Source organism: Atractosteus spatula (genome assembly GCF_055471065.1).
Source record: "Atractosteus spatula isolate fAtrSpa1 chromosome 24 unlocalized genomic scaffold, fAtrSpa1.hap1 SUPER_24_unloc_1, whole genome shotgun sequence".
NCBI lineage: Eukaryota > Metazoa > Chordata > Actinopteri > Semionotiformes > Lepisosteidae > Atractosteus > Atractosteus spatula.
This window is the reverse complement of record NW_028296641.1, coordinates 715,355-729,149: the sequence shown is the minus strand read 5'-3', so window position 1 is coordinate 729,149 and position 13,795 is coordinate 715,355. Positions and strand designations below refer to the sequence as shown.

At 56.9% G+C, this 13,795-nt stretch overlaps 3 protein-coding genes across 5 annotated transcripts; all 3 read left to right on the top strand.

Annotated features, from left to right (window-relative positions):
• The first annotated feature begins 392 nt into the window (after nucleotides 1-392).
• Nucleotides 393-3,937, top strand: LOC148810755 (leucine-rich repeat neuronal protein 4-like). Its single transcript, XM_088908998.1, has 2 exons — nucleotides 393-602; nucleotides 2,433-3,937. The coding sequence occupies exon 2, from the start codon at nucleotides 2,438-2,440 to the stop codon at nucleotides 3,191-3,193; it is 756 nt and encodes a 251-aa protein (XP_088765124.1). The 5' UTR covers nucleotides 393-602; nucleotides 2,433-2,437; the 3' UTR covers nucleotides 3,194-3,937.
• A 1,099-nt stretch (nucleotides 3,938-5,036) lies between these two features.
• LOC148810754 (uncharacterized) lies at nucleotides 5,037-10,113 on the top strand. 3 transcript variants are annotated; one of them, XM_088909024.1, is made up of 6 exons: nucleotides 5,094-5,440; nucleotides 5,955-6,073; nucleotides 6,146-6,217; nucleotides 6,415-6,486; nucleotides 7,232-7,288; nucleotides 8,387-10,113. In XM_088909024.1, the coding sequence occupies exons 1-6, from the start codon at nucleotides 5,173-5,175 to the stop codon at nucleotides 9,680-9,682; spliced, it is 1,884 nt and encodes a 627-aa protein (XP_088765150.1). In that variant the 5' UTR covers nucleotides 5,094-5,172; the 3' UTR covers nucleotides 9,683-10,113. The 3 variants fall into 3 exon arrangements, with proteins under 3 accessions (XP_088765149.1, XP_088765148.1, XP_088765150.1); XM_088909023.1 differs by having other exon boundaries at nucleotides 5,037-5,440; nucleotides 5,955-6,217; nucleotides 8,390-10,113; XM_088909022.1 differs by having other exon boundaries at nucleotides 5,039-5,440; nucleotides 5,955-6,217.
• LOC148810753 (uncharacterized) lies at nucleotides 10,034-13,785 on the top strand. The gene is made up of 2 exons (XM_088909025.1): nucleotides 10,034-11,427; nucleotides 11,973-13,785. The coding sequence occupies exons 1-2, from the start codon at nucleotides 10,722-10,724 to the stop codon at nucleotides 12,962-12,964; spliced, it is 1,698 nt and encodes a 565-aa protein (XP_088765151.1). The 5' UTR covers nucleotides 10,034-10,721; the 3' UTR covers nucleotides 12,965-13,785.
• Nucleotides 13,786-13,795: the final 10 nt, after the last annotated feature.

Here is a 13,795-nt window from a genome sequence, read left to right as displayed (position 1 = left end):
TCACGCACACTCACACAGCCCCACACAGACTCACACACACACACACAGAGCCACGCAGACTCACGCACACATGTCTATAACTGTTAGGCACCCATATATTGTGGGGGTCTGGCCTAATTGGTCACTTACAGAGAGGGACCCCAGATTCTGGGACTGTGAGGCTGCTGTTGGAGGTCGTCTCTCTCCAGATCTGCAGGCTCCTGGGACAAACACCTGAAACAGGAGAAGAGTTACAGCCATCTTTCAGCACCAGAATTTAGAGACACACTGCCCCTCACACACACTCAGTCTCTCTCTCTCACACACACACTCTCTCACACACACACTCTCTCTCTGTCTCTCTCTCTCTCTCACACACACACACACACTCTGTCTCTCTCTCTCTCACACTCACACACACACACACCCTCTCACACACACACACTCTCTGTCTCTCTCTCTCACACACACACACACAGGCTGCCCCTGTGGGCTCTGACACACCGAGGGGGGGGCAGGATTATAAAGAGGCAGGAGGCCGGGGCAGGGGGAGAGTCTGGAGAGGAGCAGGAGCAGAGAGAGAGCGAGCAGCCTGGGACAGACAGCAGAGGCACAGCTCACAGGTAGGACAGCTTCCTCTGTCTCTTTCCCGCTGGATTCCCACCGGATTCCCGCTGTGCGGGCCGGAGCGTGACCGGAATGCCGAGCGTGGCGGAGCGGAGGTGCCGAAGGGACGCCCGTTGCCGTGGCGACTCTCCTGAGTCGGACGCATCGGTCTGTGTTCCGCCAGGACCATCGGTGTGGGGGGGCTTGGCGGAGACCCGCGGATGTCGGGGTGCTGGGCAGAGCCAGCAGCCGCCCGCTCGTTACTAACGAGGCTGGAATGTCAGGGCAGCGGATCCGATTACTCAACTTGTTCAAACGTCTTGAAAGCAGCTTAAAGAGCGAGTCTTCTGGGAGGTCACATGCAGTCCCGGGGTTTGGGGGGGCTGGTCTTTCTTGCTAGTTTTTGGGGGCATCTCCTATCCTCCCTCACCACCCCAACACAGGGAGAGCTAATATTAGGGGCGTTCAACTGAGGGGTGGGGGTCCCCTTTAGCACCTCACTCCAGCTCAGCCCAGCCCTGTGTGCAATCAGCAGACGGGCCTGTCCGGCTCACCTGCCTGCTCGGTCCAGACTCCCACCACCCTGTGCGTAAAGACGTGCCTCCTGCCCTCAGTGTTGATGACTGGGAGTCCACTGGGAATCGACAGAGAGGCACAAAGCACAGGACGTGCCGTCGACGGCAGCAAATGATGATTTTAAAAACCGATCATCTGCGCTCTGATTACCTGCTCAAGCTGATTCAACTGCTTAAAAACCATATATGGCCTTGGACGATCTAAACGGCTTTTTCGCCCTATATCCAACCACATTGTTGCAAATAACCGCTTCAAATCCTTTCAGTCTGGAATCACGCAGCGCCCTGGTTAACATCTCTCACAATCTCCTTTCAGCTTCCGACTGGCTCTCCTTCTGTCCTTACTCTCCTTGACGCTGCGAGCCGTGACATCTTACACTTTGGGTGTTTGGGGTTTGTGACGTTGCTCTAACCTGACTGATCGCCGACACTGTCACTGATTCCGGTGCTGAAACCAGACTCGTTAAGGCTGGTGTCCCCCAGGGCTCGATGCTGGGCCCCATACCATTCAGTCAGGAAGTAAGAACACATGGTCTGAATGATCATTTCTTCGCTGATGATACTCAGATCTGCGCCCACACTAAACCTGACACTGAAGTGGCTGTCTCTGCTCTCTCCTCTTGCCTCTCTGACATAACATGACTCAAGATTTCCTTCATTTCATCGGAGACAAGACACCATCGTGCTTCTCGGCACCTCCTACCCACTATCTAGAGCCAGTCGGTGCACGGTACTGCACCTGAGTTTGAATCTAAATTGATTTATCTGGGGGTGAGATCTGATCCAAGCTGAGGGTTTGGCCGACAAGTACAAAATATTGCAAAACATAATTCTTCCATCTCAGAAATATTGCCAGACTTCGTCATTTGTTGTTGCTGAATGTAGATGAAAAGCAGGTCAGCTTTTCTCAGTCTGATTACTGTTCTCAGTACTCCCTACTCCCAGGGGTATCTAGACCCACTCTGAACAAACTGCAGTGTGTCCAGGATTCGGCAGCCAGAATCCTGACCAGGTCTTGCACTCCTGTCCTGGAGTCCCTGCACTGGCTTCCTGTCAGTTTTGCAATGAGACAATCTATCTCTATGAGGTTTTGTGTTGACTTCAGAGTCCTCCTGCTCACCTATAAGGCTGTGCGTGGCTTGGCACCTCAGTACCTGTCTGCGTTACTATCCCCCTACTCCCCACCTCGCAGCTCTGATTCTGGCGTCCTGCTCGTCATTATTATGGGCTCCCCAGAGTGACCGCACTGACTCTTTGATTGGTTGTGCACAGATATCATGGCGTCCAGTCAGAAGACGGCGTTCCTGAGGCCCTTCCTCTTCATCCTCGCCCTGATTGCCTGCTGCTCGACTGATCCCGGCAGCCGGACCGGCACCAGCCCGGCGACCACGCGGGCCAGAATCATCTATGAGACGGGGCTGGACTTCGGCGCCTACGAGAGCGAAGACGACAGCGAGCCGGCGGGAGGGCCCCACACCCCTGCCCCCCACCCGGCCCCCGCCTCGCGCGCTGGCCACCAGGTCTGCGACTACGACCCCTGCCGCCACGAGCAGACGCCCTGTGCGGCCCTGCGGGAGGCCAGCGGGTGCCTCTGCCCCGGCGTCAGCGGCCCCACGGTCACCCCCGAGCCCCCCAGGCTCCGGGAGGTCATCCAGCAGGGGTCGGAGGTCAGAGTTCACTGGTGTGCCCCCACGTCCACAGTGGAGCGGTACTGGGTGACGGTGGAGGGCGGGGCGCCCCTGGTTTTCGGGGAGCGGTCCAGGGTGGCGGCACTGGCGGGTGGCATGTACGAGGTGTGTGTGGCGGCGGAGAACGGGGCTGGGCGCAGCGCCCCCTCCTGCTCGCTGCCCCAGGTGACAGCGGACGCCAGCCTGGCCCTGCAGGCGGGGCTGATAGGGGGCGCCCTGCTCCTGCTCCTGCTGCTCAGCCTGGGGGGTCTCCTGCTCTGGAGGAGGCGGCGGGCTAACAGGAGGGCGGCGATGTCAGCGGGGGGGCTGGGGAACCCCACGTTCGGGTCTGAGCCGCCCCTGTGAGACCCCAGACTGCAGAGGGGGGCCTGTCCCCCAGGGGGTCACCCTGCTGGAGATGGGCACACCCCCACACAGGCACTCCTCCCACTGAGGTGTCCAGTGGGCTCAGTACTGGGGGTCACACTGCACTGGGGTGTCCAGTGGGGTCACTGCTGGGGGTCACACTGCACTGGGGTGTCCAGTGGGGTCAGGGCTTGGGATCACACTGCACTGGGGTGTCCAGTGGGGTCACTGCTGGGGGTCACACTGCACTGGGGTGTCCAGTGGGGTCAGGGCTTGGGATCACACTGCACTGGGGTGTCCAGTGGGGTCACACTGCACTGAGCTGTCCACTGTGGTCAGTACTTTCCTGCAGCTCTTTACAGACACATGGGGTAACGGAGTTCTGCAGATGTATAAAACTGGATTTGAATTCTGGATATTTCTGTGCTTTTATAAAGCACATAACAAGCTGTTTTGACTGGAATTTAGATTTTTACATTTTTTTAACTAACTTACCTGTTACATTTTGATGAGTGTTTTATCCTGAAAAATGTTCTAATCTTTTTTTTAAAATTGCAGATAAATACGATAAAAATATGAAAAGATTCTAATATTTTTATTTATAAGATAGAATTGATTTTTTAATCATTTGGAATATTTTTGTTAATAAGACTTAATTTAACCTCTATGATGAAAATGTATTTATGTGTCACAACTGTGATTTTTAATGCTTCATCACTGACAATAAACAGAGTATTTTTCACTTATCGTGTCCAGTGTGCAGTGCTCTTCTAGAACCAGTCCAGAACCAGTCCAAAACGTCTACATGGGCACCAAAATAAACCCTTATCAAGTGGACTTTCCTGCCAGTGTGTCACACTCCCTTCAGACTAAATCAGATGTAAACTTGGTTTAAACATTTCTGAATTTTGTTTGCTAATCCTCTTAACATGTTGCCAGCTGAAATCGTGAAATGTTTACTAACGTGGAAGAGGGCTGTCTCACTCCATCAGCCCAGTCTGAGAATTCACCTCTTACACCTCTTAACCACGTTCCCCCTGGAACTAGAGTGGATCTCTGCGAGCCTGACTACACCGTGTCCCATGCCCCCTGTGTCCTGGACTGTTGCTGTGTGCGGTCAGGGCAGACCTGCTCTTTCTGAACCCAGACAGACGTCCCGGTCCCAGGACTCGGAGCTTCACACAGGTGATCCTCCAGTATAAGGTCAGATATTCCCTTATTATCCATCCAAAAGGAACGGAATTCGTCTTTGGCATTACCACACAAAACTACAAAAAACGACACTCAACATGAAATAAAATACATATAAAAAACGATTGTTCTTGACGTGCAACGATACACAAACACACATTTCCTCATTACACCACCCTAACGCCAATCCGATAGCTTCATACAGGACACAGTCACGCAGCTGTGCTCAGCATGCCGACTGCACAGGGATATTCGTGTTGATATTTTTCTTGGCTACGGGTTGTCTAAACCGCCTTACTAAAGGCAGCGGCTGGAAACGGGAATGCAGTCTGCAGTCCCGAGTTTCACACCTCGGTAACAAAACTACCGGACGGCGCCGCACAAATTTAAATTTCCAATCAAGGGCAAGATTGTGAACTTTTTTTTTATTGCAGCAACAACAACAAAACACTAAAAAGTACATACAATACTAACACAACACAAGAGTGCACATAAAATCATCATAGGTACATGAAACAGTTACATCTGACAAAGGAAGACTGAATGTAAATAAAGATTAGATACGCACAGCTCAGAACTGTGAACTTTCTGAACGAAACCGTCCTACCTCCGCCATTTTGTTCGACCCGCCAGTCTCGCCGCGGACGAGAACGAGAGTTCGCGAGAACCGTGACGTGAAAACGGCCCTTCCGGCTCGCTAGTGCCTGTAACCCGCCGCGGAGCGTGCCCTGTCGACAGCGGAAGTCCTGACTTTAAGTGTTTAACAGCTCGCGTGTGTCTTGTAAACGATGCCTCACTGCCGAGCCTTTGGCTGTTCAGAACACAGTGGTCGCAGGCAGAACCTAGGACCGGGTCTAGAGAAAGTCAAACTGTTCGCTTTTCCAAGGGACCGCCAGCTGGCCGAGAAATGGGTAACAAACATGGGCACTGACGTCGGGCCCCTCGACAGGTTTCTGGACGAGATTCGGCGCGACGTCCATTCGAATAAGTACAGGTTGTGCAGCAGACATTTCACCCCCGAAATGTTCAGGCGCGACCTGGAAGCTGAGTTAACAAGTAAGTAGTCTGTGCCAGCAAATCTGTCCCTTAAGGCCGTAGATATATTGAATTCAGTTCACTGGCACCAATTTGAATGAGCCGTTTGGGCCACAGCACCTGCCTGAGTGCAGCAAGTCCTCCTAAGATACAAGTCCTGCCAGAATTTTTCCTTCAGGTGCGATTTCCCACAAAATAACCTCCTGTGTAAATGAGAGAGCGCTTTTGCAAAGCTTGAAAATGATAAATATGAGCATGTGATAAATATGAGCGGTTGGCAGGATGCTCCTTTTTTTTTGCAATACTCAAAGTATCTGACATGTCTTCCTCTTTGTGTTGGGTTCATGAAAATATTTAAAATGCGTATAGTTGCAAAACTGGCTTGGTCTAGACCGTGTGCTTCACTGCAGCAGAGGTCGACTGGTTCTCCAACACTGTCGATGTGGGATGGGACGTCTGCATTGACCTTTTCTCCGCTTGGGAGTTTATATGACTACAAAGCCTGATGGCCCATGATAATATATTTCCATTTCAGACACTGAACCCAGACTTCTGCTGAAAGCAGGTGCCGTTCCGACCGTGTTTCCTCATAGCAAGCAGCCAGCGAGAAGAGGGCGCAAGAGGAAGCCGATATCCGCGCTTGAAGAACAACAGGTACGCGCGCTCACAGCTCTTCTAAAACACAGCTGGATTTTCATTCATCTCTGCTCCTTCCACGCGTTTCAGGCAAGCTCGCTTCGAGCAGGTGAAGCTGAGGCCACAGGAGGGAGCAAGAGGAAGAGGAGACCTGCCAGCAGAGTAAGTCAGAAGTTGTCTGAAATAAATGCATTCAGCCTGTATTGTAGTTGATTTATCCTGAATCTTATATTTTAAGTTCATTGCTTGGTTTTATGATTATTATTCTAGTTATAGCAATGTTGAACACCACAAAAACATTGACTCCGTAGGTACCATCACTTTAACAGAAACACTGAATTTCTCTGTTTCCTTTTCAGGCTGCTGTTTCCCTGCAGACCAGGAAATCTAAAGGCAAAAGAGACCAGAAAAGGAAGATGCGTGGGAGAAATGTAACTGATTCAAATTCAATGCACTTTCCGTCATTGGCGTCCTTTTCCAGCCTGTTGTTGGGAGATCACTCCGATAGCCTGCTGGCTTTCACGGAAGCTGATACGCAGTAATCTCTGCAAATATTCCGTATTGAGATGAAAAGCCCACGTGCCCCGGCTGTGCTTTGGCTGGGGCTGCGCGCTCGCTCGGCTGGTGGGGTGATGGGATTGAGTGCTCGGTCACATGACCTTTCAGGGGTGAACTACACTTCATGACTCCTCTGGCAGAGCTGCCTGCTTTTACGTTTCTCATCGATGGAGATAACTACCCGACTGTAAAATCACTGGGCATCTCTTCAGCCTTACTCAGGGTCGATTACTGGGGTAGAAAACATCTAACAAGAAATATTGAGATCTAGATTTAAAAGACACTTGTGTCTGACGTTTAGAGAGGATTTTTTGTTTAATGACTTGGAAACTAAGCAAGTGAATATTTACTTTCTTTTTTCAATTTTAGGCTTGTAAGTCAGGCATGCAGAGGTCACTGGCTCTGTGCCATCCCTCAGGAAGAGTAAAGCCAGTTTCTTTGTATAACATTTAACCACTGGCTTCTTAAACAGCTTAACAATTGTAAGTCTTGACAAAAACCCACAGTATTTACTCATTTCCTCCATAAAAATAATTCGGAATTAAATAATCTTTTGATGACGGCTTAGGTGACACAAACTTGCGTCCTGTTCTAATGTTGTGTTTTTTGTTTTACAAGACTAGAGACAAAGAGACTCTCAAAATCTATGCAGACGCATCGAGCCAGACGTCCAGTGTAAGTGGTGAAAATGTCCTGCTGTCTTGTCTCGTGAGGGGGCGATGTCACAGGAGCTTTTGTGCTGCAGACAGTGGGGGCATTGTGGAGCTGCACACAAATCGAACCTTTCTCTCTCAGGGTGTAAACTGGAGGTTGTAGATGTTCCCACTGTGGTTTGAAACACACTCATCATCGCTGATTCATCACAGCGCTGAAATGTAAAAATAGCTTCCCAGTTCCTCTTCAATACTCAACCTCTCAGAACGGTAGAAAGCAATGTGATGCCTTCTACCAGCGTCCTGCAAGCCTCTTCTAAAAGGTTTTGACTCAACCCGAACCCTTTCTGCTTCCTGATCAAAAATATACACTGACTAGCCCTCTTAAAGATTAAAAACGCCATTGGTATTCTCTGGGGAAAGTTGAAATGTCCGTATTGCTGTTCCTAAGTACCTGAAACACTGACCAGCCCCCTCAGGATGATTAATAAGCCAGAGACATATTGCTGCCGCGAGTAGCCAGTTCTTTGGTTTCTGAGTATGGCTGTGAAGTGTGCTGGACTGTGTTCGGAGTAACTCTCCAGGCCTCTCTGTCACCCCCAGTAAACAGTCCCACTGGGGCCATGTCATCGGAGCGCTTTAATAGACTGACAGAGGTGCCCTGCGTTCTCACTCCATTCGTACAGATGGAAACCAGTATAGGCCCCTAGGAACACCAGAGGTGAAAACAGTTTCACTTGAAAACCCACTTTTCGTAAGAACCCTCTGTAGGCGATCTGGTAGAAGATCCTTAATCTGTTTTATTCGGGATTCCTCCCCTTAACGTCCAAACCCAGCAGCCCTTCCAGCAGCAGTGGGTCAGGATCGTACGAAACGCTGAGCTGAAATCGGGAAATAAAATGACACTTTTAGGCCTGTGGCCCGTCAGCTGCTGCAGTGACAGCAGGGATCCCGGGGATCTGCCCTCCCCGCGCGTGGCCAGCAGGGGGCGGTGCACGAGCTGGACAGAGCCCGTCTGTGGTAGCTTCTCCGACCCGGGTCACTCGGCCCAGCCGGGCTCTTCGTTGGCGTCATCGCCCTCTTCGTCTTCGTGGACCTGACTCTCTCGTGTCCTTCCCAGCAGCCCCTGCAGCAGGAACCCGGGCCGGCGGAGCAGTCCTGGCTGTTCGAGGGAGTCGTGGGCCGGACGTGGGAGGGTGCCCTGGACTCGCGGAACGGGGAATCGCGGAGCAGTGTGGACAGCTCCTGGTCCGTCCCCCGGGAGGGCGGTGATCCCGAGGAGAGGCCCGGAGATCAGCGGGATCTGGAGCTGCGGCGCTGGCTGTCTGAGCGCGTGAAGGAGGAGGAGGAGGAGTGTCTACTGGGAATACCCGGACAGCCGAAGTCGGAGCCTGTGGAGACGGCGGAGCTTCCTGGGAGCAGCCTGCCGGCCGGGATTCTCCCGGTCCTCGTGAAGACGGAAGCACCGGACGTCGGGCCCGCGCTCCCGAGCCTCAAGCCGGAGAGGAGCAGCCGGCCTTGCTCCCCGAACCCGGGCCCTCCCCACGTCCGCTCGGAGTGTCGGCTGCAGACGTGCCCTGAATCCGCCCCAGATACGCGGGAGAGCTGGTCTGGTCCAGCTGAGCGGCCGGATCTCGGATCCAAGCACCCGGATATTAAAGAGGAGAATCCGGGCTGGAGGCTCCCGCTGGAGAGCGAGGGGGTGAAGGGGGAGCGGGGCTCCCCCCAGAGGAGGCCGGAGCTGGGTGCCCGTGTCCCAGCGGAGGACAGGAGGGACAGCCGGCCCGCGCGCCTCCTCCCGCCCCTCTCGCCCGCGCAGGCCATCCTGGTCCGGCTCCCGCCCGCGGGCACCGCCCGCGCCCCGGTCCAGCTGCTCCTGCTGCCCGCGCTGAGCCGCGGCGTCCCGGAAGAGCAGTCCAGCTCGGCGTCCAGGCCCACGTTGACTCTGGTGTCCAGGGCCGTGTCCAGTCCAGGCTCGAGTGTGTCCACGGCCGTCTTGAATCCCGTGCTGACTGCGGTGTCCAGTCCAGTGCCCACCGCGGTGTCCGGTCTGGTGTCCAGTCCAGTCCCGACTGTGGTGTCCAGTACGGTACCAACCACAGTGTGCAGTCCGATGTTGACTGCTGTGTCCAGCCCAGTGCCGACCGCTGTGTCCAAGCCCGTGTCCAGCTCAGTGTCCAGCTCGGTGCCCAGGCCCATGTGCTGCGTCTGCCAGCAGGACTTCCTGGAGTGGGCGCGGCTGGCGGAGCACCGGCTGGCGGCGGACGGGCGGGCCTGGCGCTGCTGCGGGCGCGAGAGGTTCTTCCGGCAGGAGTGGAAACTGCTGCGGCACCAGGACGCCCACTGCAGCTGCCCGTCCTGCCCGCGGTGCGGCCGGCGCCCCCGCCCGTGCCCTGACTGCGCCCCGCCCCAGTGAGTGTCTGCTGCAGGCCCTGCGCGCCGCCAGGGGGCTCCTGGGATACGCGCTGGCTTCGTGCCGGTGGCGGTGGATCTGTTGTTACTCCTGCAGCACAGCTGCCTGCCTCTCCGTATGACTGAACTGGGCGTGTGTGTGCAGACACAGGTGTGTGTGTTGAGCCTTCTCAGAGGCTCATTCTTCCAGGCTGGGAACTTTTCCTGCTGTGCTCAACAAAGCAGCCGCCAGGCAGCCGGGATCTGAGGTGAAACAGTACGGACTCTCCGCAGGCGTTCCCCTAGCGCAGCACGCAGGAGGGCGGGGCAGCGGAGCTTCTCGTACGTGTGCAGGGTGTTAAACTTGCAGTCGGGATTATTAACCCCTCCGCCGTCTCGGATTGCGTCACGTCGAGATGTTTTTTGGGAAATAAAGATGTGAAGAATTTGAAAGGGCTGAAGGTGCGGTGTTGTGTGTAGCAGTGGCTGGGGATCTTTTCACACCTTTCCCCACAGGGGGTGAGAGGTAAAAGGGGAAGAGCGAGCGAACAGAGAGACGGATCTGCAGGGAGAACCGAGGGTGAGAAACGCACGAAGCCCCACTCAACATGGCCGCCGACTGAACCACTTCCGTTCCCCGGGGCACGCAGCGCAAGCGCCATTTCGTGGCACCGCGGTGACGACAGTGCTGCGTCTCGCATGACGTCATAGGGACGCGACGCAAGGCTGCCAATTAGAAGTGAGGGTAAGAGTGTCCCATCTTTCCCAATACTTGTTTATGTCCGGAAGACTGCGAGAGCATCTAACGGGACTTTGTTGTTCACTTTTTTTAAAAAAAGGGAAAGCGTTGCTATGTTAAAAAAAACAAAATAACTTGAATTATTAAATACTCCGAGTGGGGCGGACCGCAGTCCTGTTCCGTGGAAGACGGCCCGAATTCTGCAGAGCCTCCGGAGGCGACACGTCCGGACCGGGTCGCGCTTGGCGTCTGGAAGGTGGCGGAGCTGTTTTCTCCGAACCCGAGCAGGCCGCGGGGTTGGGCACCAGCTGACGCCCGGAGTACCATGAGCGCCAGGCGGCTGGGCTGGGTGCTGGGGGCGCCGGGGGGGAGCGGCACCGGGGCCTTCGGCGCCGGCAGGAGGAAGCCCAGCCTGGGCTCCGGGCTCAGGGGCGACCGCGCCGAGGACACCAAGGCCGGCGGCGACAGCGGTCTCGCCCTGCCCTACCTGAAGGAGCGCCTCGCCCCCACCATCCACAGCACGCTGGCCGCCGCCGTGGACACGCTGCTGGGCGAGGTGGCGCGGGTGGTGGGCGACAGGCTGGCCCAGGCGCAGCTGGAGGCGGCCAGCAGGGACCGGGAGAACGAGAGCCTGCGGGTGCGGCTGGAGGTGTCGGAGGCGGAGCTCAAGGCGCTGCGGGAGTGCGTCAGTAGCGCCCAGAGGTTCATCGACCAGCTGCCTTTCCCCGGGCCCGGCCCGGAGCAGCCGGCCCTGGAGCCCAGCGGCGGGGGGGAGGAGGACTGCAGCCGCTTCTTCGGCGAGCGGGACGCCGGGCCCAGCCCGGCCGGCCTCCCAGCCGCGCTGCCCGGCTGCGCCTCCGACCTGGACGGCGCCCTGGGGGCCCAGCTGCCCGAGTTCGGCTCCGGCGACGAGCTGAAGGAGTGCCGCCTCTCCATCCAGCCGGACGGCACAGTGACCAACCACGACCTGCTGGACGGCTTCGCCAATCACACGCCGATGCAGAGTCCCTGGTCTGACATGTCCATGCAAGGTACAGTCTGATCCGCTCCAGGTGTGACAGTGCTGTCAGTCAGACTCCCAGTGCGCAGCAATCTGATCCGCTCCAGGTGTGACAGTGCTGTCAGTCAGACTCCCAGTGCGCAGCAGTCTGATCCGCTCCAGGTGTGACAGTGCCGTCAGTCAGACTCCCAGTGCGCAGCAGTCTGATCCGCTCCAGGTGTGACAGTGCTGTCAGTCAGACTCCCAGTGCGCAGCACTCTGATCCGCTCCAGGTGTGACAGTGCCGTCAGTCAGACTCCCAGTGCGCAGCAGTCTGATCCGCTCCAGGTGTGACAGTGCCGTCAGTCAGACTCCCAGTGCGCAGCAGTCTGATCCGCTCCAGGTGTGACAGTGCCGTCAGTCAGACTCCCAGTGCGCAGCAGTCTGATCCACTCCAGGTGTGACAGTGCCGTCAGTCAGACTCCCAGTGCGCAGCAGTCTGATCCGCTCCAGGTTCCCCCCCGACCGCATTAAACTTCGCCCTTAACCTTTCCCAGTGCCGGCAGCCTGAGCCTCTTCTTCCTCTGTGTGTTCCAGGCGAGTGCGAGAAGGAGGGCAAGGAAGAGGAGGAAGAGGAGGGGGCAGCTGACCAGGAGAGCCAGCGGGGGCTGGACTCGCGGGCCCGGGCCGCACCCAGGTTCGAGATCAAAGAGGAGCAGGTGGCGCCGGGCAGCGGGTTGGCGGCGCGCAACGTGGGCGACCTGGGCTACATCCACGTGGTGGAGGAGGAGCGCCCCTCGCGCGCGCCCCGTGGCCCCCCCCGGGCCCGGCCCCCAGAGAGGCACCCCAAAGAGGAAGGGGACTCCGAGGGGGACGGGGCCCCACGGGGAGCCCAGCTGGCCGGGGGCGCCCCCTCGGCGGAGGCCAGCGGGAGCCCACTGTCCAAGCAGGCCGGGGGTGCCGGGCCCGGTTCTGGTCCTGGTTCTGGTCCCGGTCCCTCCCCCAGGCCCGCCCCGGAGCCGGCGCCCGCGGAGGAGGGGGCGGGCCGGCCGCACCTGTGCCTGGAGTGCGGGAAGACGTTCCGGCTGATCTCCAGCCTGAAGAAGCACATCCGCATCCACACGGGCGAGAAGCCGTACCCCTGCCCCGACTGCGGCCGGCGCTTCCGCGAGTCGGGCGCGCTGAAGACCCACCAGCGCATCCACACGGGCGAGAAGCCCTACCAGTGCGCGGAGTGCGGCACCAGCTTCCGGCACCTGGACGGGCTGCGCAAGCACCGGCGCACGCACACGGGCGAGAAGCCCTACCAGTGCGCCGTGTGCGGCAAGAGCCTGAGCCGCCTGCAGCACCTCAAGCACCACCAGCGCATCCACACCGGCGAGCGGCCCTGCCGCTGCCCGCGCTGCGGCAAGAGCTTCAAGGAGCCCGCCGCCCTGCGCAAGCACCTGCGCACGCACGGCCAGGAGGCCGGCCTGGGGGCGCCCGACGCGCTGGCCGGGCCCTTCGGCGCTGCGCTGCCCCTGCTCGCCCTCCCCGCCGGCGCCTTCGACCTGTGGTCCGCCGCCGCGGACGAGGACGCGCGGACGTGACCGGGCGTGGGGGGCGGAAGTCGGGGTGCTTGTTCCGGAGGGCTGGCCGTGACCCCCGTGGGCCCCAGGAGACCGAGAGGACTGAGGTGATGTCGGGGCCCCCCCTCTCGCTCTGTTGCAGTATGATGTGTCGGCACCGTGCACAGCATGACCGCGCGGTGGTCTTTTTAGAGCAGGATGATGCATTTCATTTTTTTAATCTTTATTACTAATTATTATTAGAAGAATAATTATTATTATTTTAATCTGTGCAGTTTTACTTGTAGTTATTTGTAGTCAAGTCACCCTTTGCCTGGTGGCTGTCAGTCCTCATCCCAGTCTCTCTCTCTCTGGATCAATGGCACCGATCGGGTGCTTCGCTGGGAGTGTGGCAGTGCAGCGATCGGGGTGACATTTTTGATTGAAGGGAAAGGTGACTCGTTAGTGGACCCGTTTCTCCCTCCCAGTGTGAACTCCTGTCTCCCAGCGTGCTGGGCCAGTGTGGGGTCATGATGCATGTAGAAAGGCCTGGGCCCCTCACCTGCACAGAGCAGCAACCTCTACGTCTGAGAACACGATCAGAAACTTTTACATCTCCCTCTAGACCTGAGAACAGGATTAGAAACCTTTTAAATCTTCTAAAGCTGAGAACAGGATCAGGGCTTGAGGAACCTTCAGCTCTGCCTCTAGCTGTGGCCTCAGGGGCAGCACTGTGGGGGGGGTGGGGGGGTCCACGTGCAGCTGCTGTCGCTCGTGTGCTGGACAGAGGGGTCAGTCTGTGGGTGCCGTGACGACGGGACAGCCTCTCGTTGGATGGATTGAAATAAACAGCGGTCAAGTTGGTTCCCAGTG

Bases quoted from the DNA above. Each gene is read 5' to 3' on its own strand.
- LOC148810753 (XM_088909025.1), top strand. From the start codon at position 10,722: ATGAGCGCCAGGCGGCTGGGCTGGGTGCTGGGGGCGCCGGGGGGGAGC. The intron at 11,428-11,972 runs GTACAGTCTGAT...TGTGTGTTCCAG, and splicing joins GTCTGACATGTCCATGCAAG to GCGAGTGCGAGAAGGAGGGC.
- LOC148810754 (XM_088909022.1), top strand. From the start codon at position 5,173: ATGCCTCACTGCCGAGCCTTTGGCTGTTCAGAACACAGTGGTCGCAGG. The intron at 6,218-6,414 runs GTAAGTCAGAAG...TTTCCTTTTCAG, and splicing joins AGAGGAGACCTGCCAGCAGA to GCTGCTGTTTCCCTGCAGAC. The intron at 7,289-8,386 runs GTAAGTGGTGAA...TGTCCTTCCCAG, and splicing joins CATCGAGCCAGACGTCCAGT to CAGCCCCTGCAGCAGGAACC.
- LOC148810755 (XM_088908998.1), top strand. From the start codon at position 2,438: ATGGCGTCCAGTCAGAAGACGGCGTTCCTGAGGCCCTTCCTCTTCATC.